General features: G+C 36.8%; 1 protein-coding gene and 1 non-coding gene across 11 annotated transcripts in view; both read left to right on the forward strand.

The window, feature by feature from the left end:
• LOC122564877 (disabled homolog 2-interacting protein-like) overlaps positions 1 to 27,091 on the forward strand; it is a 699,362-nt gene that overhangs the window by 637,322 nt on the left and 34,949 nt on the right. For all 10 annotated transcript variants that reach the window (XM_087998388.1, XM_043720268.2, XM_043720270.2 and 7 more), the window contains 6 exons: positions 1,903 to 2,047; positions 4,166 to 4,310; positions 7,979 to 8,215; positions 10,005 to 10,206; positions 16,543 to 16,724; positions 22,204 to 23,074. In XM_087998388.1, the coding sequence (XP_087854514.1) occupies positions 1,903 to 2,047; positions 4,166 to 4,310; positions 7,979 to 8,215; positions 10,005 to 10,206; positions 16,543 to 16,724; positions 22,204 to 23,074 (1,782 nt within the window). The remainder of the gene's footprint in view (positions 1 to 1,902; positions 2,048 to 4,165; positions 4,311 to 7,978; positions 8,216 to 10,004; positions 10,207 to 16,542; positions 16,725 to 22,203; positions 23,075 to 27,091) is intronic.
• LOC122565027 (U6 spliceosomal RNA) lies at positions 6,708 to 6,810 on the forward strand. Its single transcript, XR_006316063.1, has one exon. It is a non-coding gene; the product is annotated as a U6 spliceosomal RNA (small nuclear RNA).

The following is a 27,091-nucleotide window of genomic DNA, read 5'->3' on the forward strand; positions in this document are numbered from 1 at the left end:
CATGTCTTTTAAATATACATCATTATAGTTAAAATTAATATGACAATCTGACTCCCAAGTACAAGTGTGAATGAATTTGCCTTTTGTTCAGAGAGTTTCACTAGTTGGTTTACTGACTGGTATAAAATGTTAATTATCTTGGACATTGTCTCCACTTGCCTTAACATGCAAGTACATTGAATGCCCTAACCACCTCTTTCCTGACTGAAGCATCTAAATGATGGTGAACCATGCCATTACTAAAATAAATGGGAAGGCTTATCACAGAATGATTTCACTCTTCTGATCATATTGTCTATGACCAAATGGTTTACATTTTGTAGCTGAATTTCTGTGTTGAATACAAGTTATTGTAGTCCATCATTATGTTTGAGTAATATGAAAGTTACAGAGAGCTAATGCAATGACTATCATCTCAAAGCAGGCTGTTGTAGTAAAAATATTTCATGTTTCTACTCCAGGAAAGAAGGTACATATTTTTTCAATTTTGTGTAGTATTAGAATTAAATGAAATAAATTAAAGAACTGTAGTTGCTGGAGTTTTGAAACAAACAAAAACAGAAATTGCTGGAGAAACAGCAATTCAAAACTGAAAAGGGGGCACTGGACTGAAAACATTAACTCTGTTTTCTCTGCACAGATGCTACAAGACATGCTGAATTTCTCCAGCACTTTGTTGGTTGGTATTAGAATTGAGTCCTCTGGTTTGTTAATGATTACAAAGTAATTTGTTCTGTAATATCTGTAAAAATGGCATTTCATGTAGATTGATGGAAATACAAAACCTTTCTTTAAATAATGTTTGCCATGTCAAGCTTCACTTTTATGCAGTTGATAGGATTCTTCTGAACAGCCAGCTACTCAAAAGCACTAAGTACTAACTTGAGTATAGTTTCATCATCTAAACATATGAACAAATATTTCTGTGGTGTTTCAAAGTAAGTAGATATTTTGGTGATTATTTTGGAGATATACAATGAATACATCTTCATCTATTAGTCAACAATGTTGTGTTTTGCTGTACCTGTTTTCCTAATTAACCTGTTCAGGGATGTTATTACCAGACCTCTGCGACAGGTAGGACTTAAACCAGATTTCTTGGTTCAGGGGTAGGGATGCTACCTCTGTATCACAAGAGGGCCCGCTAATTGATAGGACGGACTAATGCAGATATTGTGGATCAATGGTGCTGGAAGAGCACAGCAATTCACAAATGCAGATATTGGACAAACCTAAACCCACCGAGCATTTAATGAAGCAGCGACAAGAGTTTTGTTGAATTCTTGTCAGAATGGAAAGATTTTATTTTCAAATAACTAGCATCACAAATAATAGTTTTAAGTTGTGGATGCCTCTGTCTGGTCAGCCAGTAAGAGTCAATGGTACACAAAATGGGAAACAACACTTAGAATCAAATATTGAGTATTAATTAGAGGAATGAATCAAAAATCTCTGCTAATGGGAGATGTGTTTAGGGGATAGTCCATGGAATTTATACCAGCACTGTAACCATGACATCGGAGAACATACAAGCAAAAACTGACTGGCAGTAAAAACAAGGTTGGTCGGCAGTCTTGTGCTAACCCGTTTTCACCTACCAATGGTCCTAATTATCAGCTTTCCTCTCTCCCTGGCTTACAATACTCCATTCCTTCATCTGCCTATCTTTCTGTCCCTCTGGGCTCTGTTTCCACTATTGCATACTTGTTCTCCCCTCCCCACTCCCTTCAGCATAGCTTTTCCTAGCAACAATCAGTTCTGAAGAAGGGTCACCTAACCCGAAATGCTAACTTTTTTTGTCTTTCTCTTCTCAAAATGCTGCCAGACCTCCTGGGTTTCTCCAACTATTTCTGGTATTGTTTCAGTTATTAAGTAACTTGGTTTTAATATTCTCTTCCACAGGATTTCTTGACAGATTTAATGATGTCTGAAGTCGATCGTTGCGGTGACAATGAACATCTAATTTTTCGAGAAAACACCTTAGCAACCAAAGCAATAGAAGAGTATCTAAAGTTGGTTGGCCAGAAGTATCTTCAAGATGCACTTGGTATGCCAGGAGGAAGTTTGTAAAACAAACACTAAGCAATCAGAGTTGAGATTTACAATATGCTAAATTTTCTTTAATTGTGCCTTTTTAAGTATGTTAAAGCATTGCTATGTCAAAATAAATAAATTAATGAAATTTCAATTTCCAGTGATTCTTTATCTGTTAGTCCATAAGAAAATAGTCTGTTTTTTGGAGGGCTCACTATAAGCCCTTCTACTCACCATTTTTAAATATACAAAATATTATTAAATATTTTAACTTAAATATTACATTTTAAGGAAGGAAAGATGACCTCTTCACCTCTATTGTTTAATCTTGAAGGACAAGAATATGCAGCTATGGGGAGTAATTTGTAACCGTTGCAGATTGCAACTGAAATACCATTGTTGAATTTACTCATTTAACAAATGGGCGGCACGGTGGCTCAGTGGTTAGCACTGCTGCCTCACAGCGCCAGAGACCTGGGTTCAATTCCCGCCTCAGACTGTGTGGAGTTTGCACGTTCTCCCCGTGGCTACGTGGGTTTCCTCCGGGTGCTCCGGTTTCCTCCCACAGTCCAAAGATGACAGGTTAGGTGAATTGACCATGCTAAATTGCCCCTAGTGTTAGGTAAGGGGTAAATGTAGGGGTATGGGTGGGTTGCGCTTCGGCGGGGCGGTGTGGACTTGTTGGGCTGAAGGGCCTGTTTCCACACAGTAAGTAATCTAATCTAAAAAAAAATTACAGAATTATTCAATACTAACATGAAATAAAAAGAAAACCATTGCAGGATGTGTCTGTTTGCAGCCAAACCAATAAAAAAGTAATTGGTCTTATTCATACTTTTTTGGTGATGTGAAAATTATTGGACATTTTTATTTTCTTGTATCTGTAAGAATGAACAATGGAAGCAGAGAATTTTCAGCTAAATAGTTTAACTTTGATTCTAGCCTCAGGTAGAATTTAGGTATGCTTACTTTCTTCTCTGTATTATTCTTCAGTTCTGTTTCTTCCCAACTTCAGTTTGGCTAATACCATCTACTTTTTGCAACTGGGAGAACAAGATCATGTAGTGCCCTCATTCTCTCATGATGAGACCAACCACTAGAAAATGTACGAGGACCTCCATTTGTTCTCTCTAGTTAAAGCCTTCCTTTCTACAGAAGTGTGTTCTGCTGCTACAAGATTCCTTCTCACAAAGGTTGACCAAGTTTATAAGTTTGCAATGTGTAGGATCACAAAAGTGAGCCTATATCCAGCACTTTTATAACACTTTGATCATCTGTTTATCATTGGTTTTCCTGGATCTTCGCCCTGCTCCAAGAAAGAGTGTGATGCAATAGATAATATGTGATCACTGGAAAAAATAATGAAAAGCCATCTAAACCAGATGTGCTGCATAGAGATGCATTTCCTGTTGTTTGATCAGAATCATATATCTTACCTTTACATCCAATTGTTATCTGTTGGCAGATGTTCCTTACACTGAGGGCACCCAACATCTGTGGGTCAACATTATAATAGAATGCATTGGTTTCAGAAGAAACAAAATAAATAATGTGAAATTACAAGTTAATTTCTAGTCGACAGACATTTACTTCAAAGTTATATTTTCCAGAACCTCTGGTACAGTAACAGCTTGATGAGAGACATCAACACATCAAAAGAAAATTATTTGGGGAATATGTTTGCGTCAATAGTTGAACATAAAGTTTGTTTTAACATTTTTGTCTAGACAGGAAAGACTGACTATTCCTCTAAATTGTATTTTGCCTTGGAATGTTTTCAGTTGCATTTTTAGGAATGTAGGAAATTGTTTTTGTCATGAATTCCTAGTAATGCTTTGCAACAATCTTTTGTTGAGAAAATGACAGATTTCTGATGCTGCTTATTTTTCTCAGTATTCCTATTGATATTAGTTCAGCTACCAGTAGTAATGCATTATACTCAAGTGTTTTAAATCCCTAATTATAGATTGCATTTGAATACATTATTCAACTAATGATTATAGAAAATGTGAGAAGACACATTTTTTGCTTTTTACTGCCTTTAAATAAGTGCTGCCATGATCAAAGTTAAAGATTTCTTTTAAAAGAGAGAGATATTTAGCTGGCAATAATTTATTTCTGTTTTCAACAGGAGAATTCATCAAGGCTCTCTATGAATCAGATGAAAATTGTGAGGTGGATCCAAACAAATGCTCATCAGGAGACCTTGCTGAGCATCAGAGCAACTTGAAAATGTGCTGTGAGCTGGCATTCTGCAAGATCATTAACTCATACTGGTCAGTTATATTTCAGTGAAGCTTTTCATTGATGTTTTTCTTTTATTAATCACTTGGTAAGTTCATGAACATAGTTAGGCCTTTGAAAGGAAAAAAACAGCACATTGTTCAGTCTCTAAAAAAGATAACATTCCCTGTCCTGATGAAGGGCTGCATCAGAAACCTTGCTCAATATTTCTGCTTTTCAGATGTAGATAGAACCATTAACAGTTTGAAATATCTTTTGTTTTAATTTTGAATTGTCACTTTGATTTCATTTATTTTCAGACTTAAAGAGCAGATGTACATTTAGTCTGAAACACGTTGTATATTCATTACCAAGTATGTTTATTTATAAACAACAATTAATGTGTTTAAGCTTTATTTTGCTTCTATGACTCTAAATAGTTTTCATAGCAGTCATAGGGATTAAATACAAAACTTGTAATTAGTTTCCATCTGTGCAATGTTCCTTAATTTCTAAGAAGTATAGATTTTAGATTTGAGCACGGAAAATCCAGTAGGTTATAAAAAATTATTAACTATATTTAATTACTGTCAGCCCCAGAACAAATAATGAACACATGCATTATATCTATCCTTTATCTTATTTTTGTTGTACAATTAAATAACAAACAGCAAATGTGAATTGCTACGTACAGCAGAAGCCTAAAGAACAAATTTAAAATTCCACCGCCTGACTCCTAAACTGCCTCACTGAATACCTATAATAATTTTTATAGTCTTCCTTGTAACTTTGACTGATCATTAATGCTCGGTAGCATTTCTTTTTAATTATTTCATGGGATGTGAACATTGAGGGCAAGGTCTGCATTTATTGTCCATGTCTAATTGTCCTTGACTAGATGGTGGAGAGCAATTTTCTTGAACTGCTGCAATCCATGGGGATAGTTACACCTACAAAGGTACACCCACAAGAGCCTTTAGGGAGGGAGGTTGGTGCTTATTGGAGAAATACATTGTAAATTAGCAGGGGTCCAGTTTTAATTTATAGCACTAGCAATATATTTTTATTTTATTAGGGGCCAGGGAAATCTAATGGTAATTTGAAACTTGAATGCATCTTGTCCACCTGTAGAAGAGTGTGTATAATACTGTGAGGAAAGGTTTTCTAGGTAATTGTTTGGAATCATCACTTTTCCCTTAAATCTTCTGCAGGAGTTGTTCTAACACCTTGACAATTTTTTAACTAACAAATAAAACATTGGCAATGTCTCTATTCACTCTGATAGTAACCAGATGCTTAAAAATGTATACAAGGTTGGATTATTTTGCAATAGATAACTGTGATCATTATCACTCCAGTATTCAATAAGAAATATTTCTTTGGAAAGAGAAGCATTTTCCCTTAATGTATGTTTACGGACATTTTTGTCCAGCTCTTATCCCAAATAATTTTCCTCTTCACCTTTCAATCAGTCATGATAACAGTGGATTATCATGTGAAAATGAACTCAGATGGCATTGTTAATATAACTTATACACCTTTAAAGTTGTTAGCAGTGATTTAATAATGAAAAAGGCTTTTATTTACACAGAGCCTTTACCACCTCCCAGTTCATTAGGTAGCTGCCGAGACATTTTCACCTGCAGCATCTTTTGAGCCTTTACTGGTTGGTATGCAGATGGACAGATCTTTCACAGCCATGTTAATTTTATCATGTAAAAAATATTGGGTGTCTGTGATATTTTACATTGGCTAGTTTTTAATACGCACAAATTTAGATTTAAAAAGGTAGATGCATAATCAAAGACAACTGGTTTTGGTTAAGGTCTTTAATCTGTGCTGTGCTGTAAAACTTACACAAAAGAATATTTTTCAAGCTCTTGTTAATCAGAATCAACTGATTACTGTTGCGTGCATGATATCTTACTGGCAAAAATTGATTTATCACAAAAATCAGGGTAATAACTGAGTTTGTTAATTACTGTGTCAAAATGTTATTCATTCATATTCTTACACTGCACATTTGAGAGGATAGTTTAATTTTGGTTGTGTAGTGCATTAAATTTAATTAGTAACTCTATCATTATTAACTATTTATAAATCACATGGTTGAAAATCATATCACTATTAATGGAAACTTACTTACAATGCAGGCTAATATTTGAAGGTGCTTTTATCTTTGATATGTAGCCCTTAGGGAATAGGACTTAAATGGAGATGTATGACCTTTGTATGCTGTTGTCCTTGAAAATGTTATCTGCTACATCCCTCTACCAGTGAGAGACCTGTCAATGCTGGGAGCTCATAATTCCCTTTGATAAAACAGTAGCATTTAGCTCTGCACTTTAACTTTAAAATAGAGGAGACACAATACTAACTCCAATACAAAATGGTAGGACCTTATTATATGAGTAAGATTTTATACTTATTTAACAGACAACTATCTGTGGCTGCTTTTACAGCACATATACTAAAGTTGGAATGATACAGAGAAGATTAGCATGGCCCCTGCGCAAGGATGACACGCAAATTTGTGAAGCATTCCATATTTTTTGAAAAAAGACAACTATCATTGGATGCACACTTCTCCATAAAATAGTTTTTAAACAACCAATTGTAAAACTGTTCACAAAAAATGTCACTTTGTTTACAAGTAAACTGGAGCATTACATATAAATTATTAACAATTTCAATATTAATCTGTTTTAATGTATAAATTGTTAAATATTTATTACAGACATGTATTATGAGTCTTGTCAATAATTATCATCAAAAAATCAATTGTGCAACTAATGCAACATAATTTCTTCAACAAAATGAAACTGAAAAGTACTGTCATGATTTATTGTGTGTTTTTAATGACTAGAGCCCTTATTTCTCCATTGGGTAAGTACATCACCATTACTATTAATCATGGAGGGCACAACAAAAGTTCAAACAACACTTATTCAGTAAAGAAAGAGCCTGTTCCTGTGCTACGCTTTTCTGTGTTCTAAATTCAGCTTTTTAATTGTGTAGAATCTCTGGAGTTTAGAAGAATGAGAATTCATTGCATAGAAACTTGCAAATGTCTTAAAGAAATAGCCAGAGCAGACAGAGAAAGGATGTTTCTCTTAGATGTTGGGTCTAGAACCAGAGGATACAGTCTCAGAATGAAAGTCAAGCCATTTAGAACCACGATAAGGAGGAAATTCTTCATTCAGAGGGTCGTGAATCTTTGGAATTTTCATACCAGAGGATTGTGGAAGCTCAGTCATTAACTAGACAGAGATTGATAGATTTCTAGTTGCTAATGATATTAAATGATATGGGGATGGTGTAGAAGTATGATAATGAGGATGATGATCACCCGTGATCTAGAATGATAGAGCAGACTTAAGGAATATTCCTGCACCTGAGTTAATATGATCCTAAAGGAGCTTTTTAACAATAAGAACGTCTGGTATTTTTAGTAAACTTTTCTTGCATAAAACTGAGTTACCATAAATTTTATGCAACATGTTTTCATTTCTTTTGTTGTGTTGTGATTGATTTATAATATTTTTGTTATGTAATCATAAAGTATTTCAACTGAAGAAGAAATTTAGTTATTAAAATCTTAACATTTCTGATGATGAGCATGACTTTCACTAGCTTTAAAAGATATTTCTTTTCTGTTTAAGTACCGACAATATAAATGAAGGAAAATAATTTCACTTGACTATAACAAATTGTTCCACAGCGTATTTCCACGAGAACTGAAGGAAGTGTTTGCATCATGGAGACAGGAGTGTAGCAACCGTGGACGTCCTGACATCAGCGAGAGATTAATTAGTGCTTCCCTCTTTCTGCGGTTCCTCTGTCCGGCCATTATGTCCCCTTCTCTCTTCAACCTTCTGCAGGAATACCCAGATGACCGCACAGCCCGCACTTTGACTTTAATTGCCAAGGTTACTCAAAACTTAGCTAATTTTGCAAAGTAAGTATTTTTGTTGGCTTCAATTTAAATATTTCATCAAATTAACTGAATCAAATGCCTTCATACTTTGCCTGAAATTATATTTGCTGTTTTCTTCATAGATTAATGTGTGAGTGCACACACTAGAAACCTCACATAACTATATAGGCATGCAGATGTCTACAAATGTGTAACATGCTTTTTTCCATAGCTCTAGGTATCTCATCAGACAAGTTAAATTTATATATGCAGCTCATTCACTCTACCACTTGAAAGTTAAAAGATTGCTGCAATAAATATTCAGTTATCCATGTTTTTGAACCAATGTAGTCAGTCAATCATACGGAGAAAACAAATGTACAATGTCAGACCTCCCTGCTTCATGATGACTAGGACAGACCAAATCTCAGCAATTGAGTCTTATCTGAACCCACATAGGCAATGACACTATACAGCTATAAATACAAGCTCAAATAGGTGACATTCTCATGTAATAAGTCATGGTTTAAATTTCATTTAATTTTTGAACTTTAGATTTGCTCCATTATAGAAACATTTGGTGTACATAGTAGGGTTGCTTTACAAGTTCCTCAATGTTACACAATCACATTTAAAGTTTTACTCACCTGAAATAATTAAATTTTTGACTTTGCTTCACTGTATCCCTGAGGGTAGTTTCTATGGTGTGGGGCAGAATGCAGATAGTTCTTCTGTATGTTTTTATTGTTCATGTCATTTTGCTATCTCTGTGTCTCATTGTCTTGGGTTAAATGGTGTGCCAAGGGTTAAGATTGTCTACTTCTGGAAATTGTTTCCTTCAACTGTTGCCCAAAGCTGCTGATACACTATCTGTGCCTGTCATTAACTAACCTTTGAACAGCACCAGAAAGTATTGCCCAAAATTGGTGAACTAGCCCTTTACTTTAAAACAAACAAAAAAAAAATGTTTTTCCGTGAATCAAAGCAAAGTAAGAAAATCCATCAGTCAAAAAAAAATCAGGAGAGCAACCAATCTGCTCAAACTATTAAAACCCTAGACCAGCAATGTTAGGCTTCATTAGCAGATTCATCATTTGATAACTGTTAGAATTGAGGAAGGCAGGGGAAGAAAAAAAAGACTCCATTTTGTTTCATGGCAATGCCGTATGAATATCTGAATTAATAAACCATTATCAAAGTCCAGTTTCTTCTCCTTTTTATACTCTCCCTTCCTACCCCCATTTTCAAGTGCCCCCCTCTGTCACAACCCACCTGATGATCTCTTAGTTCCCCTTTCTCTTCACATCTTTGTCACACCATTTCTCTCCATTTCCTCAAACTTGAGAACTGAATGCCCGATTCAGCTGTTTTTACCAATTGGTATTTAAGTTTAAAAGGCTCTTTCCTGATTGTGTCAGTCACCACTGTCTTTTCATGTCTACCAAATAAGTAGGAGCAAATCATTGAACCTGTGTTCCTTCCTATGTGTAAAAGGTCCATTACAACAATGGAAGGATCAGTTCTGAATAATAGCCTGTAATCGAAATTGACTTTATTTACTTAAGGTGCTCCGTGAATTTGGTCAAATGTCTGTATTTTGAACATGTTTAAGATCTAAAGCTGAATTCTGAAGCTGGAATGCACAAATTTTGTCTTGCGTTCCCGTTATGAATAATCTAATTCAGTACTGAGTCACTTTCGGTTTACATTAGTGCATACAACAATAATATCCAAGAATGTCTTTGTTGATAGACTTATACAATGAGTTTTGTTGACATACTGATGTTATGAACAACAAATAAAACTTTGATTTTCATATCTCAACCAATAGGTTTGGTAGCAAAGAAGAGTATATGTCTTTCATGAATCAGTTCCTTGAACATGAGTGGACCAACATGCAGCGATTCTTACTGGAAATTTCCAATCCAGAAACCATTTCAAATACGGCGGGATTTGAGGGTTACATTGATCTGGGCCGAGAACTCTCCACCCTACATTCACTGCTCTGGGAAGTGGTTTCGCAAATGGAGCAGGTGTACTTTCAAGTCTTTAATTCAAATAACGGTATCTGCTGATTTAAGGTACAGATAACAACACATCAGAAGCATCCTAGGGAGTCTAAGATGGAGGACTGGAAAAATTTCTGGCTGTAAAAGGCTGCTGCTTTTTTTTTTGAGGTATTTTAGGTGTTGGAGGTGGTTTCCTTGAATTCGAGGAGTAGCAATTACTGTTTTATATATTGTTGCATTATTTTGGAACTTTGGGGGAAAAAAAGTCAAAACACCAAAACTTCTAAAAGGGAGAGAAACAGAGAAAGTCGGCACATGGTGAGGTCAGTGCACTGTGTGTGTGTGTGTGTGTGTGTGTGTGTGGAGGAGGGGAGAGAGAGAGAAACCCACACTGCTAACTGACACAGCAGTGAACCTGCGCAGTTACTGTCATTGCAGTTTGAATTCATGTATCGCTGGACATCGGAGTGTGTCTGGGAAAATTAACCAACATTAAAATTCACACCTAATCTTGGAGGAACCTGTTTGAGAGAGGTCACAGCACAAAAACAGACAAGTGAATAGTTTTAAGTGTGGCCTTACTGTAAGTCTCCGGTAGTGAGTAGAGTGTGGGTTCTTTCTTGATTATATGTTTTATTGAGATATGTCTCTTGATTAGACTTAAAAATATAAGCCTAAGTATTAATTTAGCCTGGAGCAGTGTTTTGTAGAGGAATAAGACCGTGCTATTTTCTGGGTCTGTAGTTGGAAGAAGCAGAAATGGCCTTTTAGTAGAGTGATATGGTCTTCTTGTCAGATGTAGGAGTTTAGGGAGAGTTTATGGGTTACTGAAGATTATATCTGCAATAAATGCCATTGGTTGTGAATCCTATCAGATCAAATGGATCGGTTGGAGACACAGAGAAAATGAGGCATTTACAAGAACAAGGGGATGTGATGGATGGCAGTTATAAGAAGGGAAAAAAGTTGCAGACACCGTCACATTGATGGGTTAACTCCAGGAAAAGTAAGAGAGGTAGGCAGGTAGTTTAGATCAGGTAATAACAATGACTGCAGATGCTGGAAACCAGATTCTAGATTAGAGTGGTGCTGGAAAAGCACAGCAGTTCAGGCAGAATCTGAGGAGCAGGAGGAGGATTGGAAACAGGCCCTTCGGCCCAACGAGTCCACACTGACCCTCCAAAGACTAACCCACCCAGACCCATTTCCCTCTGACTAACACACCTAACTCTATGAACAATTTAGCATGGCCAATTCACCTGACCTGCACATCTTTGGAATGTGGGAGGAAACTGGAGCACCCAGAGGAAACCCACGCAGGACATTTCTGTGGCCAGCAGCAAAAAAATCAAAATAGAGGGTTGCTTCCCTGGTGCCATGATCAAGGATGTCTGAGTGTGCAGAATGTTCTCAAGGGGAAGAGGGCACTTTGGAACCAACAACATAGGAAGGGAAAAGGTTGAGATTTTGAAGGGGGAATAAAGAGAGTTAAGCAGGAATTTAAAAAGGAGATCCTCAAGAGTAGTAATATCTGGATTACTCTCGGTGCTGCGAGCTAGTGAGGGTAGGAATAGGAAGATAGAGCAGATGAATGCATGGCTGAGGAGCTGGTGTATGGGAGAAGGATTCACAGTTCTAGATCATTTGCAATCTCTTCTGGGGTAGAAATGATGTGTACAAGAACAGCTGATTGCACCTGAATTGGAAGGGGACGAATATACTGGCAGGGAGATTTGCTAGAGCTGCTCAGGAGGATTTAAACTAGTAAGGTGGAGGGGGTGGGACTCAGGGAGATAGTGAGGAAAGAGATCAATCTGAAACTGGTAGTTGAGAAAAGGAGCGAACCAAACAATCAGGGCAAGCAGGTACAAAGCAGAGAACAAGGTAGGACTGATAAATTAAACTGCATTTATTTCAATGCAAGAGGCCTAACAGGGAGGGCAGATGAACGCAGGGCATGGTTAGGAACATGGGACTGGGATATCACAGCAATGACAGAAATGTGGCTCAGGGATGGACAGGACTGGCAACTTAATGTTCCAGGATACAAGTGCAACAGGAAGAACAGAAAGGGAGGCAAGAGAGGAGGGGGTGTCGCATTTTTGATAAGGGATAGCATTACAGCTGTGCTGTGGTAGGATATTCCCAGAAATTCATCCAGGGAAGTTATTTGGGTTGAACTGAGAACTAAGAAAAGGATGATCACCTTATATTATAGTCAGAGGGAAATTGCGAAGCAGACTTATAAGGAGATCTCTGTTGTCTGTAAGAATAATAGGGTAGTTATGGTCGGGGATTTTAACTTTCCAAACATAGACTGGGACTGCCATAGTGTTAAGGGTTTAGATGGAGAGGAATTTGTTAAGTGTGTACAAGAAAATGTTCTGATTCAGTATATGGATGTACCTACAAGAGAAGGTGCAAAATGTGACGTACTCTTGGGAGAGAAAAGACAGGGCAAGTGACTGAGGTGTCAGTGGGGGAGCAGCTTGGGGCCAGCAACCATAATTTTGTTAGTTTCAAAATAGTGATGGAAAAGGATAGACTGGATCTAAAAATTGAAGTTCTAAATGGATGAAGGCTAATTTTGATGGTATTAGGCAAGAACTTTCAAAAGTTGATCGAGGGGGTGGATATTCATAGTTAAAGGGATGGCTCGAAAATGGGAAGCCTTCAGAAGTGAGATAACAAGAGTCCAGAGATGGTTTATTCCTGTTAGGGTGAAAGGAAAGGCTGGTAGGTATAGGGAATGCTGGATGATGAAAGAAATTGAGGGTTTGGTTAAGAAAAAGAAAGAAGCATATGCCAGGTATAAACAAGATAGATCGAATGAATCCTTAGAAGAGTATAAAGGCAGTAGGAGTATGCTTAAGAGGGAAATCAGGAGGGGAAAAAGGGGACATGAGATAGCTTTGGCAAATAGAATTAAGGAGAATCCAAAGGGTTTTTACAAATACATTGAGGACAAACTGCTAACTAGGGAGAGAATAGGGCCCTTCAAAGATCAGCAAGGTGGCTTTTGTCTGGAGCTGCAGGAGATAGGGGAGATACTGAACGAGTAGTTTGCATCAGTATTTACATGGAATATATAGAATGTAGGGAAATAGATGGTGACTTCTTGAAAAATGTCCTTATTACAGAGGAGGAAGTGCTGGATGTCTTGAAACACACAAAAATGGATAAATCCCCAAGACCTGATCAGGTGTACACTGGAACTCTGTGAGAAGCTAAGGAAGTGATTGTTGGGACTCTTACTGAGATATTTGTATCCTCGATAGTCACACATGAGGTGCTAGAAGACTGGAAGTTGGCTAACGTGGTGTCACTGTTTAAGAACGGTGGTAAGGACAAGGCAGGGAACTATAGACCAGTGAGCCTGATGTCGGTAGTTGGAGGGAATCCCGATGGACAGGATGTACCATGTATTTGGAAAGGCAAGGACTGATTCGGGATAGTCAACATGGCTTTGTGCATGGGAAATCATGTCTCGCAAACTTGATTGAGTTTTTTGAGGAAGTAACAAAGAGGATTGATGAGGGCAGAGCAATGGACGTGATCTATATGGACTTTAGTAAGGTGTTCGACAAGGTTCTCCATGGGAGACTGGTGAGCAATGTCAGATCCCATGGAATACAGGGAGAATTAGCCATTTGGATACAGAACTGGCTCAAAGGTAGAAGACAGAGGGTGGTGGTGGAGGGTTGTTTTTCAGACTGGAGGCATGTGACCAGTGGAGTGCCGCAAGGATCGGAGCTGGGTCCACTATGTTTTGTCATTTATATAAATGATTTGGATGCGAGCATAAAAGGTATCCTTAATAAGTTTACAGATGACACCAAAATTGGAGGTGTAGTGGATAGCGAAGATTGTTACAACGGGATCTTGATCAGATGGGCCAAAGAGCTAAGGAGTGGCAGGTGGAGTTTAATTTAGATAAATGCGAGGTGGTGCATTTTGGGAAAGCAAATCTTAGCAGGACTTTTACACTTAATGATAAGGTCTGAGGGAGTGATGCTGGACAAGGAGACCTTGGAGTGCAGGTTCATAAGTCCTTGAAAGTGGAGTCCCAAGTAGATAGGGTAGTGAAGAAGGTGTTTGGTATGCTTTCCTTTATTGGTCAGAGTATTGAGCACAGGAGTTGGGAGGTCATGTTGTGGCTGTACAGGACATTGGTTAGGCCACTTTTGGAATATTGCGTTCAATTCTGGTCTCTCTCCTATTGGAAGGATGTTGTAAAACCTGGAAGGGTTCAGAAAAGATTTCCAAGGATGATGATAGGGTTGGAGGATTTGAGCTTTGGGGAGGGATTGAACAGGCTGGGGCTGTTTTCCCTGGAGCATTGGAGGCTGAGCGGTGACCTTATAGAGGTTTATAAAATCATGAGGGGCATGGATAGAATAAATAGACAAAGTCTCTTCCCTGGTGGAGGGAGTCCAGAACTAGAGGGCATAGGTTTAGGGTGAGAGGGGAAAGATATAAAAGAGACCTAAGGGGCAACTCTTTCACACAGAGGGTGGTACGTGTATTGAATGAGCTGCCAGAGGAAGTGATGGAGACTTGTTTGATTGCAGTATTCAAAAGGCATCTGGATGGGTATATGAATAGGAATGGTTTGGAGGGATATGGGCCGGATGCTGGCAGGTGGGACTAGATTGGGTTGGGATATCTGGTTGGCATCGACGAGTTGGACTGAAGGTTCTGTTTCCGTGCTGTACATCTCTATGACTCCATAATTGACATTGGATTTGATGATTAGTTCTATGCTTTGTATTGTGAGGTTTTGTTTACATGGCATCAGACACTCATTATGCTCTGTATTTGTCTTGAATAAATCAATATATTGTACAGTTTGTATTTAGATACTAATCCATCTCCAATTCCACTGGCAAGGACAGAAACTTGGATCAAATGTAAGGCGGACTGAGGAAGTGGTGGCTAATTGAAGAAGGATGTGCAGCTGTTTTGAAGTTTCCTATTTTAAAATCTTACAGTTGTGTTACAATATTGGATCTGGAACAGCCAGAGCTGAGATGCTGCAAAGCTTCTACTTGGCAGGAGTGTGTCATTATTGTGTCATGTGTTTAACAGCTAATTTTTATTATAAATTTGGAAGTGGAAACTTAGTTGGCAAGAAGGGCCCACAGACTTGATTTATTAACGTGGTTTGAAAGGCATCACAAAGGTTTAGCTTAATAGTAGTGATCAGAAATCAGGCAAAATTTAACTTTGAATTGTTGGGGCAATTTCCGTCAAAAACATGGGGCACGTATGGTTTACTTGTTTTTGAGATGTATCAAAACTATGGAAATTTCCATAAGAGATACAAAAAGTAACTCCACTAGGAATTTTGGTAAAGTTGAATGTAGAATTCAGTGAATGTATTTTAAAGTGGTTACTTTGTTTATAAGTTCTTCACTTTTAATTTCAATATTAACCTACTGCATTTTCTAAATTATTGTCAAACCATTAAAAACAAAACCTGTCACTCACTTGAATTAAAGATATAGGTAGTTCCCCAAGACTCTGTTCTCTGCATATTTAATTTTCAAGCTTAATTTCCAAAAGAATTGCACGAGAGATGAGATTATAAAGGTAGGATAGAGAATTTCATATGCTAATGTTTCAAAGATTCAAGAAGAAATGAATAAGCAAAAATTTGTTGGAAAGGGAGTGTAGAAAGATATTGAAAAAGTATCTCCATTTACAGCAGAAAGAGATGCATATCATGTTTAGCCTTCACCAGATCTACATATTCAAATAATCTGAAATGCACAATAAAAGGCAGCTAAAGATAATATTGCTAAGGAAAGCCTTAATGAAGATAAAAAAGAAATAGACATTTTACAGCAAGTTAGATATTAATAGAAGACTGCTGAGATAAATGAGGTGAGGTGATAAAGGCTAAAACTATCAACTAAATGCCGCTTTTCCCCTGTTGAAAAAAATATAGAAACTGGATCCTCTTCAACAGGATATCAACTTCTACCAAACCCAGACAGCATAACATTCTGCTATAGCTTCATGCTTCCCAAGATGTAATTGTTTGCCCTTACTCATATTAAAAAGGAAATCTGTCTTGTTTATCTAATCCTCAAGTCAGTCAGAACTTTGAATACATGAGTTTAGATGAGGATTTCTGTTTCTCTGATTTGTGTGTCCTTTCCTTAGAACACATATTTCCTTTTTATATCACCATACTTACTTTATTCATACAATTGAGGTTGCGTATGCAGTTATATATCATTCATTACTCAAATTATTGGTTTGGCAACCTCATGAACTTAATTCTTTAATACGCATTTAAATAAATCACTTGCACACATGTTTGTGTTCTATAAAGATGAATGTTTATTTCTACAGGCAACTTCAACAAAGCTTGGCCCCTTGCCTCGCATTTTAAGAGATGTCAACACTGTGCTGACCAACCCAGGAGCTGTACCTGTGCCAACGACCTCTGACCCATGCACCTCAACACCAAATCCCTCCAATAGCAGCATATCGTCAGGCCTGCAGAAGATGGTGATAGATAATGAATTTAGTGGGTAAGTGTAAACATAATTGCAGTTTATTGTAGCTGCCATTTTGTAGTTAATCTCAACCGTTCACTCTCAAATTATTAAAATAATGTAACAAAGATTGCTAGGAGAAATTTAGCTGAAACAATTTAAATTGACAATATGGCATTTGTACTTGTTATTCTTTAGTTGCTTTTCTGTAGGAAAAACAGTAATAATGAGTTAGAAATTTATTTCAAGTATTACCTTAATGATTTAGCCTCTTGATTGTAAACTTAGAACCTTCAAACTGTTTGTTCGATTCTCCACTTTGTAGTTTTTGCTGATAATGATCCACCCTGTGTTTAAGAAAAAACTTCTTTTCAAAATGTCCTTTAAAATTGAGGCTGATATAGTGTGCAGTTCTGAGGTAGAAGTCCTTATTTTAGGTACAGAAAACCCAAATCAAGACTATAAATATATTTAAAACACAACCAACATTTATTTTAAATCAATTCTTATAGTCTAATAATAAATGCTTCAAAAATTCTAGGACTACTCAGCAGGTCCATCAACATTCCAAACAAGAATAGATTTGTTAACATTTCAGGTGCAGACCCATATTTTAATGTATTTTCTTTCTTTTTGCATTTGCTGTTTTTATTTCAGATTTTCTGCACTTGCTGTAACTTATGTTGATTTAAATATGGAAGCTACAGGATAAGAACTGTTTATGGCCTTGCACACTCCTGACAAGCCAAAGTTATCACTTAAATAAGTGGGAATTATAAGAGACTTCCCATCATCAGGAATCTTTCAAACAAATGGCTTTGCTGAGAAATAATTGCACATCAGGTTCATGCAACTGTAAACTGAATTCTCAGAAGGCAAGAGACATTTAAATTTAAATAAAATACTTGAAAACTGCATGAAATACACCTTAGAGAAGAAGGCATATGGAAAGAGAGGTGAAAAGCATTTCTGGAAGGAATTCCAAAGAAATGAGAAGAGTTTTACAAATTCTCTTATTTAGCAATTAGCCTTTCTCTGTTGTTCCAATACAGTGTGCAAGGTATGTTTTTTTCCTTCACTGTTGTCAGTGGGGAATGGAGAGAGAGGGTAAAATTGACAAATGTGCACTCAACCTTTAAGCTAACATTAGGCTTTCGCTCCATTTCTCTGCTTGTTTTTTTTAAACGAGAAAGGTTCTTGACTGACCTATTCAAGTTTTTCTTCTCACTTCACAGACACATTTGCTGAGTGTGGATTCTAACGGTTACAAATAGAAGCCTTTGACAACACAATAAAGCAAGTGATTTTCCAGTCACAGTGACATTTTCAAATCAGGGTGCACTTTTTGAGTGCTTCTTAAAAACAATTTCTAAGACCTCTTGTTTTGTGGTGAGTGGTATTTGCGGGATTGCGGGCAGCTGGAATATGAATTTTAACCAATGGAATATTTTTCATAGGCTTACAGATCCTGCACTTTCCATTTTTTTTCCTCATGTAAAACAACTACTTTTTGATAATTAGTTGCTCCCTTCTTTTCATTAAAGGTAAGGCCATAAGTTAAAATGTAAACATCCTAACATCACATAAGGTGGTGGGGAAGGTTTCCATTAGTGTCAGCATTTAATGCCTTAATCATGAAGACAACATTCAAATTTTTAGTAGTTTGGCTTCTTTTGTATTGATTACCAAATGATCACATTTAGTAATAATGGTTTACTTTCGTTGGAATTTTTTTTTACTTTTTACAAATTGAAGATAAAAATCAAACCAAATTTCTTCCCTTCCCATTGGTTGGGTTCAAGTTTGAGATTGTAGCTGTCCTTGAGTAATCATGAAATGACACTGCAATTGGCCTGTGTGCATGTTGGTTAAGGAAGCTTCTTAATCCTGATCACCAGCCAATGAAAAGTATACGATAGAGCATCAGATAAGGAGGGTTCAAGATTGAGCACAATACCACTCCTGGTTGAAAATCCTACCCTCAACCATTTTCTGGGCTTATGGATGAAATGCAGTTACACAAATGAGATGGCAGAGGATGATTGCTTCCCATGGCACCTTATATCAATGAAGAACTTTGTACAAACATAGAAATTAAGAGCAGGGGTAGGCCATTCAGGCCTGCTCTGACATTCAGTAAGATCATGGCTGATCTAATTGAAACCTGAAATCTACATTCTTGCATAACCATGACAAACTTTCACCATTCTGCTTGACATCTATCTACTTCTGCTTCAACTATATTTGCAGGAAGAGAGTTCCAAAACACCTATGACCCTTGAAAGCATTTCATCTAATCTCCAATTTTAATGGGTGACTCCCTCTGCATCGCAGAGCTGTACAATTTACATCTCACCATTTATAATGTTTCTTTATGCTTCTTACCAAATGAATAATTCCATTCTTTCCCACATTTTTCCACATCTCTGCCCATTTATTTCACCTATCTATATCTTTTTGTAACCTGTGTCCTCTTCATGACCTACTGTCCTACCTTTCATTGGTTATCAGCAAATTTCACAACCACTACTTTCCATCCCTTCATCTAAATCATTTATATAAATTGTAAATAGTTAAAGTACCAGCACCAATCTCATTGGTGCACTATCTTTACATTTTCCTGCTCCTCGGATGCTGCCTGACCTGCTGTGCTTTTCCAGCACCACTCTAATCTAGACTCTAATCTCCAGCATCTGCAGTCCTTACTTTTGTCTACTCTTTACATTTTGCCAATTTGAAAAAGACTCATAGATACCTAGTCTCTGCTTCTGGTTAGCTAAGCTTCTGTCAATGCCAAATTCTACCCTCACCCCATGATATTTGATTTTCCAGAATAACCTTTGATGGGATACTTCATCAAATGATTTCTAGTTCACTGTTTTAGTTATCTCCTCAAAAAACTCTAATATATTGGTCAAATGTCATTTCCTTTAATAAAACCATGCTAACTCTACTTGATTACTTTGAACTTATCAAAGTGACCTGCTACCTTTTTAGTAATAGCTTCTAACATTTTCCCTCTAACAGATGTTAAGCTAATTGGCCTACAGTTTTCTATTTTGTCTCCCTCATTTTTTTTTGAAAAGTTGTTATATTTGCGATCTTCCTCAAATTCAGGGGGTTCTGGAAAATTAAACCCAATGTATCAAATATCTCACTAGCCACTTATTTTAAGACTTATTTTAAGCCCTCTGCTCCAATAACTTACTCAATGCCACTTCTTTGGTGATTGTGATTTTCCTGAGTTCCTGCCTCCCTTCCAGTTTTTGATTTATCACTGTTTCTGGGATATTACCTATATACACTCTAGTAAAGACTGGTACAAAGTATCTGTGAATTATTCTCATTTCCTTATCTTCCATTATTAATTTTCTGAATTCACTTTTTGTAGGTTCAATGCTCACTTTGTTAACTCTTCAATACTTGTATTATTTCTTACAATCTGATTTTGTAATCTGTCTAGTTTTCTTGTGTTCTCCCCTTTTTTCTTCTTTATTAATCTTTGGTCATTCTTTGTAGTTTATACTCTGTCCAATATTCTGACCGCCATTTTTCTTAGCACCAAGCTAAAATTTTTAAAAATGAGTAATCATTAAAGTTTCTAGTTAGCCATGGATGGTGGGTTCTGATTTGTTGTAATATATTTCTTCTGTGTATTCAGAAATGTCCCCTTAGAGTTACTGCCTCTCTACTGTCCTATCCTTTTACCGAATTTGTCAATTCATTTTTTTCCAGCTTTACTTTCATGCCTTCATATTTCCCATACTTACATTTTTAAAAAGTCTCAAAACCCACTGCTGTCTCTCTTGACTTAAATATAAAGTTCATTCATATTATGCTTGCCACTATGTAGAGGTGCCTTCACTATGACATCATTAATCAATCCTATTTCATTGCAAAGTACCAGATATAGCATATCTGTTCGGTGATTGGCTTCAGGACATGCTGTTCTAAGAAGGTACTCTGAAAACACTCTATGAACTCACCAACTTTCTTGTCGATGTGCAGATTAAAGTCACCAATGATTATCACCATACCTCTCTTCCTTTATGCTCCACCTTACCATGTGGTTACTGACCTGGGGCCTGTATACCACGTCCACAGTGATTTCTTGCCTTCTTCACCTCTACCAAAATGGTTTCAACAATCTGAATTTGGCTTATCCCTCGACTATACTAATACCATCATTAACTAACAGAGCCATGCTCCAACTTTTTCCTATTTTTCTTTCATTCTTAAATATTTTATACTGTCAAAACTCACATCCTAATCCATATCATTCTGCAATCATGTTTCTGTAATCCTATGATCTTACTACTTCATTTCTATTTGCACTCTGTTTATCTGTTTTGTTTGAATGTTGTGTGCAGTCTTTAGCTTGATCCGTTTCTGTCACAATCTGTTTATAATTTCCCATATTAATAAGACTTTGTATCTTTGAATCACCATATCTTCTCAAATTTGATTTCTTGCTTCAACTATGTAGTTTAAAAATCTGCTCAATTTCCTTTGTTTTGCATTCAGCAACAACACTGGCCACGTTATGGTTCAGGCAGACATCCAGCACTGACACTCAGTAGCAGCGGTACCACTTACAAGATGCACTGCAGAAATTCACTAAGAATCCTTGAACAGCAATTTCTAATATAATAAGCATTAGTTACTGACCAAATAACCTTTCTTCTCCTGTAACAGAGTAAGAATCAATCCCTGAGGCTGAAAACTGTTTAGGAAATGTTAAAAACAACAGAGTACTTGTCACATACTGCCTTTTCCTCTTAATCAGTTTACTTGGACACCCTACTACAAGTTACATTCAACTCCAACATTGCACTAAGTCAGCCAATTTGTATTCTCCTAAGACAAAAGTCCATCTGAGTCACTTAATGAGGATCCAGTTTCAGCTGCTACTTAATTCTGTGGTTCTTCCACTGGAAGCCTTGTAAAACCCAGCTTAAGGTTGGCAACTAAGAATGTAAACTGTAGATTTCAGTTCAACATCAATAACAAGCTAAATTAGATTTTCTCAAAATAAAAACTTATTGTTTTTATCCAACAACTATATACACTTGGCAAAAGAACTGAGAAAATTTCCAAAAGAAAAATGAGTTCTTGCATATTTAGGCCTAATTGATTCTTAAAAATAGTTTAAAATCAATTACAGGAAACAACTGTTTTTTTAAAAATTGCTAAAAATCTAGCCTGCCATTTAACCATAAACCTTTGAAAGTAGCAACAAGAAAGTGAAATGTATGAAATTATTGAAAAAAATAGTTTTCACTGTTCCCAGATAAATAAATTGATGTTGAAAACTTAGCTTTCTGGTGGATACACAAGAATGTAAGTAAGATAGAAGTCATTTTTTCCAAAATGTTGTTCCTTTTTTCTGTATGTTTTAAGCTAACTTTTTTAAAAAATAAGTTAAGCAAAGTAATGTATATGGTTAATTAACTAATTCAACAAAAAAAATCAATTAAAGAAACTCCATATGTTTTCTGATTTCTTCCCCTTTCAGTTTATTAGATTGTACAAGGTTACCATCTCCTACCCCAGAAAACAAGGACTTGTTTTTTGTCACAAAGTCCTCTGCAGTACAGCCATCCCCTGCTCGCAGCTCAAGCTATTCCGAAGCCAATGAAGCAGAGCAACAAATGCCAAATGGTAACAAGAGCATATCAATGGTTGATTTGCAAGAGAACCGCAGTTTGGACAGTACAACAAGTGCTCCCAATACAGGTGATTCCCTAAATGACAGTCAAGGATCCAGTGGGCATTTACAGACAATGTGGCCTCCAAGACCTCCTCAAAATGCAGCGTCAACTGGGGTTGGGAATGTAGGACGTAAGCCTGGACAAACAGCAAGCACACCTAATGCAGATGGCACACCAGGAAGACCACAACTTCTGGCACCATTATCTTTCCAAAACCCAGTGTACCAGATGGCAGCAGGTATTCTAGTTTCACCACGTGGAGTGGCAGACTCAGGATCAGAATGCCTCAGCTCTATTAGCTCCCACAGCAATAATGAAGAACTGACAGCCAACAAATCCACTTTTCTTAGCCATACAAGCACAGAAGACTTTACCAGGCGTTCTGGAGAATTCACAAGAAGACAGCTTTCCTTAACAGAGAAGGTTCCTCAGAATGTAGTACCACGTCAGAACAGTGCAGGCCCACAACGCCGAATAGACCAACCTCCACCAACAGCTAGAGGCAGGACACCACCAGCCTTATTATTCAACCCCCCTCAGTATCCAAGGCCTTCCAGTGGAGGTATTACACCATCCTCATCAGAATGGCCAAGCACTGGCACAAAGCTGCGGCAGCAATCATCATCTTCTAAAGGGGACAGTCCTGAAATGAAACAACGCACAATACAAAAACAGGTCAGTGGCTTTATCATCAATAAGTAACTATATTTTGAGGAATGTAAATATAGGTTTAGAATTAAGTTGTTGTTGTTGTTGTGCTATATTAACATCTTAAAAACAATCAGTTTAAAGATGCAATGAAAGGAGTAGCTCCATAACACTTGTAATAAAGCACTGGCTTTCCAGTAAAAGCATGTTAGACCAAGGTTTGACCTTCACTGTCATTCTTACATTGCTCAAAGATTCTGTTACCTTTTGCCGAGCAATATTATCAACATTGATCTATATATGGATAAACACAAATTTGCATTATGTCACTTGCACATGCATTACTGAAAAGAGAAACTGGAGGAGATATAATTCACCTTGCAAAGTCTACATTTTATAATATAGACATATTTATAGCCGTATGTGTTTTGGCATTTATTTTGCAAGTTAAGTTTGTGAGATATATATTGATCAAACAAGCACTGCCATACAAACTGATAAGTCACAGGAAATGTATCAATGTTACAATCAACAGATTTATATTCCCTCTAGTTTTAAGACCATGGAGAATGTGTCCTTCATTCTGTTTGCTACACAGATCTAATAAAATGATCTGAAACACTGCACATGATACTTTTACTCTATTAACTACTTACAACTTAGAGGATATTGTAAAATCCAGTTTCAACTAAACTTTTGGTCATTTCTCTTAAAATGTCCTTTGGCTCAGTACTCATATTTTTGCATTATACCTCTGCAAAGAGTTTAGGAACAGTTTCCCAGGATAAACGTGCTGTGTAAATGCAGGCTGTCAACTTCAAGCTTTGGGCCTGAATGAGACCACGGAAATGTGTGACACAAGATCTTCTGGCTGTTGATTTAACAATTGAGGTTTGGCAATGAATTTGACTTTCATTGTAATTACATGAGTGAGGGTACCGATCAAGCTATTCACCAATGACGTAGAAATCGAATTTGTAGCAAATCAATAGGTCGCAGTCCAGTCAGATAAAGTGAGCATAACGCACCCGAATGTATCAAATAACCACAGCACCCTACATCTGAGATTGAAGAAACTCAAATAATATTTATAACGTGCAGGGGTTAAAGATTACAAATTGATAATTCACTAATGTTTCAGAAACAATGATGACTAAACAAAAGCCAAGTATTCTGGTTATGTTGCTGGGATTATTGAAAGTAAAATCAAAGAACTGTATTTGGGGCATATCCTGCTTTGGTTCATTTAGCTTTTAAGTATTGCAACACTGTTTGTCATCTATCTGTAGTGAAAAGTGTGGCACTTGAAAAGCGCAGCAGGTCAAGCAGCATCCGAAGAGCAGGAGAATCAACGTTTCAGGCATAAGCCCTGAAGTCATTCCTGATGCAGGGCTTATGCGCGAAATGTTGGCTGTCCTGCTCTTCAGATGCTGCCTGACCTGCTGTGCTTTTCCAGCACCAGACTTTTCAACTCTGACCTCCAGCATCTGCAGTCCTCACTTTCTCCCACCCATCTGTGATGGCAAATATCTAGGTTCTAGAAAAGATACAGTATTCTTTGCAGCTTTAGAGAACAGAGTTGATTTTTTTTTGGGAAACACCGGGTTGAAAGGGATATGATTGAGACATCGACCAGAATTTTGTGGGGCTAAGATGACCCTGTTCATTAGACAAATCCAGAGAATTGGCAACTGTTCAGCCCTAGCAGTGACCCAGGACTGCTGATAAGTGAGTGAGTTCAGAGGTCACTGAAGTGAATCAAACAGGCCCTGGCAAGGTAGGGTAGGAGGGAACTTGGGGGAATAGGGCGTCTATTGTGTTATCTGCACTAAGTATTAACAGGCCTTATTACCATTTTATTTTTAACTATAGTGGAGTGAAATGAAATAGTCATTGCTTGGAATGTGAACACATTCAACCAATATAGAATCCCTGATGTACTGAAGCATTAATAATGCAGAATGCAAGATTTATTTCCAAAAGCTCTCAACCTGTTCTAAGTAATCATAGTTTGAGTTGTGATTTTTCAAATACTATAAATTTACTTCATAATTCTTCAATGAAGGAAGATTAAAGCAATTTCATCATTACTTACATGAAACCTCATAATTTCAATGGAGCTTACAACTGACAAATTAATTTTTAAAACTTTCAAACGAATTAGTTTTCACTCAGAATGTACTATCCAAGTGAAAGAAATGCGACTGTTACAAATACATCTAAGACTAGAGGTTGGATTAGCAATTACTAGACTTATTTTCAGATTCAAATGTTACAACTCTCAACATTAATATGCTGCCTAATTCTAACTGCTTCTGCTCAGCATATCAAAAATTAATTCAAATGGAAAAATGACCCCATGAATTCTAAATATTACCATTTGCTCCTTCGGCGATGTTAAATAAAATCCTGAATTTCTGGTTAACTAAGGGCCTCTGTCAGATTCATTTTTACACTATAGTTGGTTCTATTATTCAGTGTGTTTCTTCAACACAAATTGTCTATAACGCAATTGAAGAATTTAGACCATTATTTGTAGAATGCAAATTTTCCTTACCTATTTTGGCTATAATATGATTCAGCCCATTGGTTTAAATAGTGCTGCTATTATGCAATTTTCTTGCAAAGCAGGATCACATGAAAATGGAACTATCGCATGAAATCAGACCAGACTGTATATCCTTTTCCAGCATTCATTCATAATTGGAAGTTCTTAAATCTTCTGACAGTATTTTATACAGTTCATCAAATTTGAACATTTAACCTAAAGTATTGTTAAAAACCGATCAATATTATTTAAAGTTCAATTAAATAAAATGCATGTTTCTAAAATAATGTGGTTTGTGCTTTGTTTTAATCCATTTAAAAATTAAAGTTTTAAAACCTAATTTGTTTAAGTAGGAATTATGATGTACGTATTTGAGAAGCACAGAGTCTTACTTCAGGCAATCCATGCAAACTCAATCTTAATACTGTGCTGATCATGCATGCAGTTCAAGAATAGGTGACCTAACTGAACATTTGGGTTTCTGCAAGCTTGCTTGTTAAATCACTGGTAATGCCTTGCCCACTGGCTATTTAGGGTATTAATATAATTTTTAGTATATCCCAGAATAAGTCAACTTGTTTCCATAAAGACAGTGTCCTTCTGTCATTTTCAGCTTTCTTTTCCCTTTCAGGCTGATCACGGATGTGGTTGTAGGATAATAATTATGCCTCATGTTCAAATGCATTTATTGCAAATGAAAAATTCAAATGAGATGGAACTTATTTCAAGTAAATAACTAGTATTTCAACCATAATACTGTCTGAATGAAACCAGAAGCTTTTAAATGCTAAGATTAAGCTAATTTAACTTCATGTACAATATATTAAAGGTAGGAAATAAAAATTGTAATTTTTATTTGACTTCTAATTGTGATGGGAAGGAATTAAGTATAATCCCTAAAGTAGTCTAAAGTGTTCACCACAGACTTCACAGCCTCCTAATCAGAAGAAACACTTTATTACTACATATTATTGTTTGTCCATAATTGTTAACCATCAGAAGCTTTCATAGAGTGATAGAGATGTACAGCACGGAAACAGACCCTTCGGTCCAACTCATCCATGCCGACCAGATATCCTAACCTAATCTAGTCCCACCTGCCAGCACCTGACCCATATCCGTGTAAACACTTCCTACTCACATATCTATCCAGATACCTTTTATATGTTGCAATTACATCAGCCTCCACCACTTCCTCTGGCACCTCATTCCATACACGTACCACCTCTGCATGAAAAAGTTACCCTTTAAGCCCCTTTTATATCTTTCCCCTCTCATTCTAAATCTATGCCCTCTAGTTCTGGTCTCCACCACCCCAGGGAACAGACTGTCTATTTGTCCTATCCATTCCCCTCATGATTTTATAAACCTCTATGAGGTCACCCCTCAGACTTCAACGCTTCAGGGAAAACAGCGCCAGCCTATTTAGCCTCTCCCTATAGCTCAAATCCTCCAACCCTGGCAACATCCTTGTAAATCTTTTCTGAACCCTTTCA

The sequence above is a fragment of the Chiloscyllium plagiosum genome, unplaced genomic scaffold, assembly GCF_037043375.1.
Source record: "Chiloscyllium plagiosum isolate Xiang-an unplaced genomic scaffold, Cpla_swu_hap1 HiC_scaffold_21, whole genome shotgun sequence".
NCBI classification, from domain to species: domain Eukaryota; kingdom Metazoa; phylum Chordata; class Chondrichthyes; order Orectolobiformes; family Hemiscylliidae; genus Chiloscyllium; species Chiloscyllium plagiosum.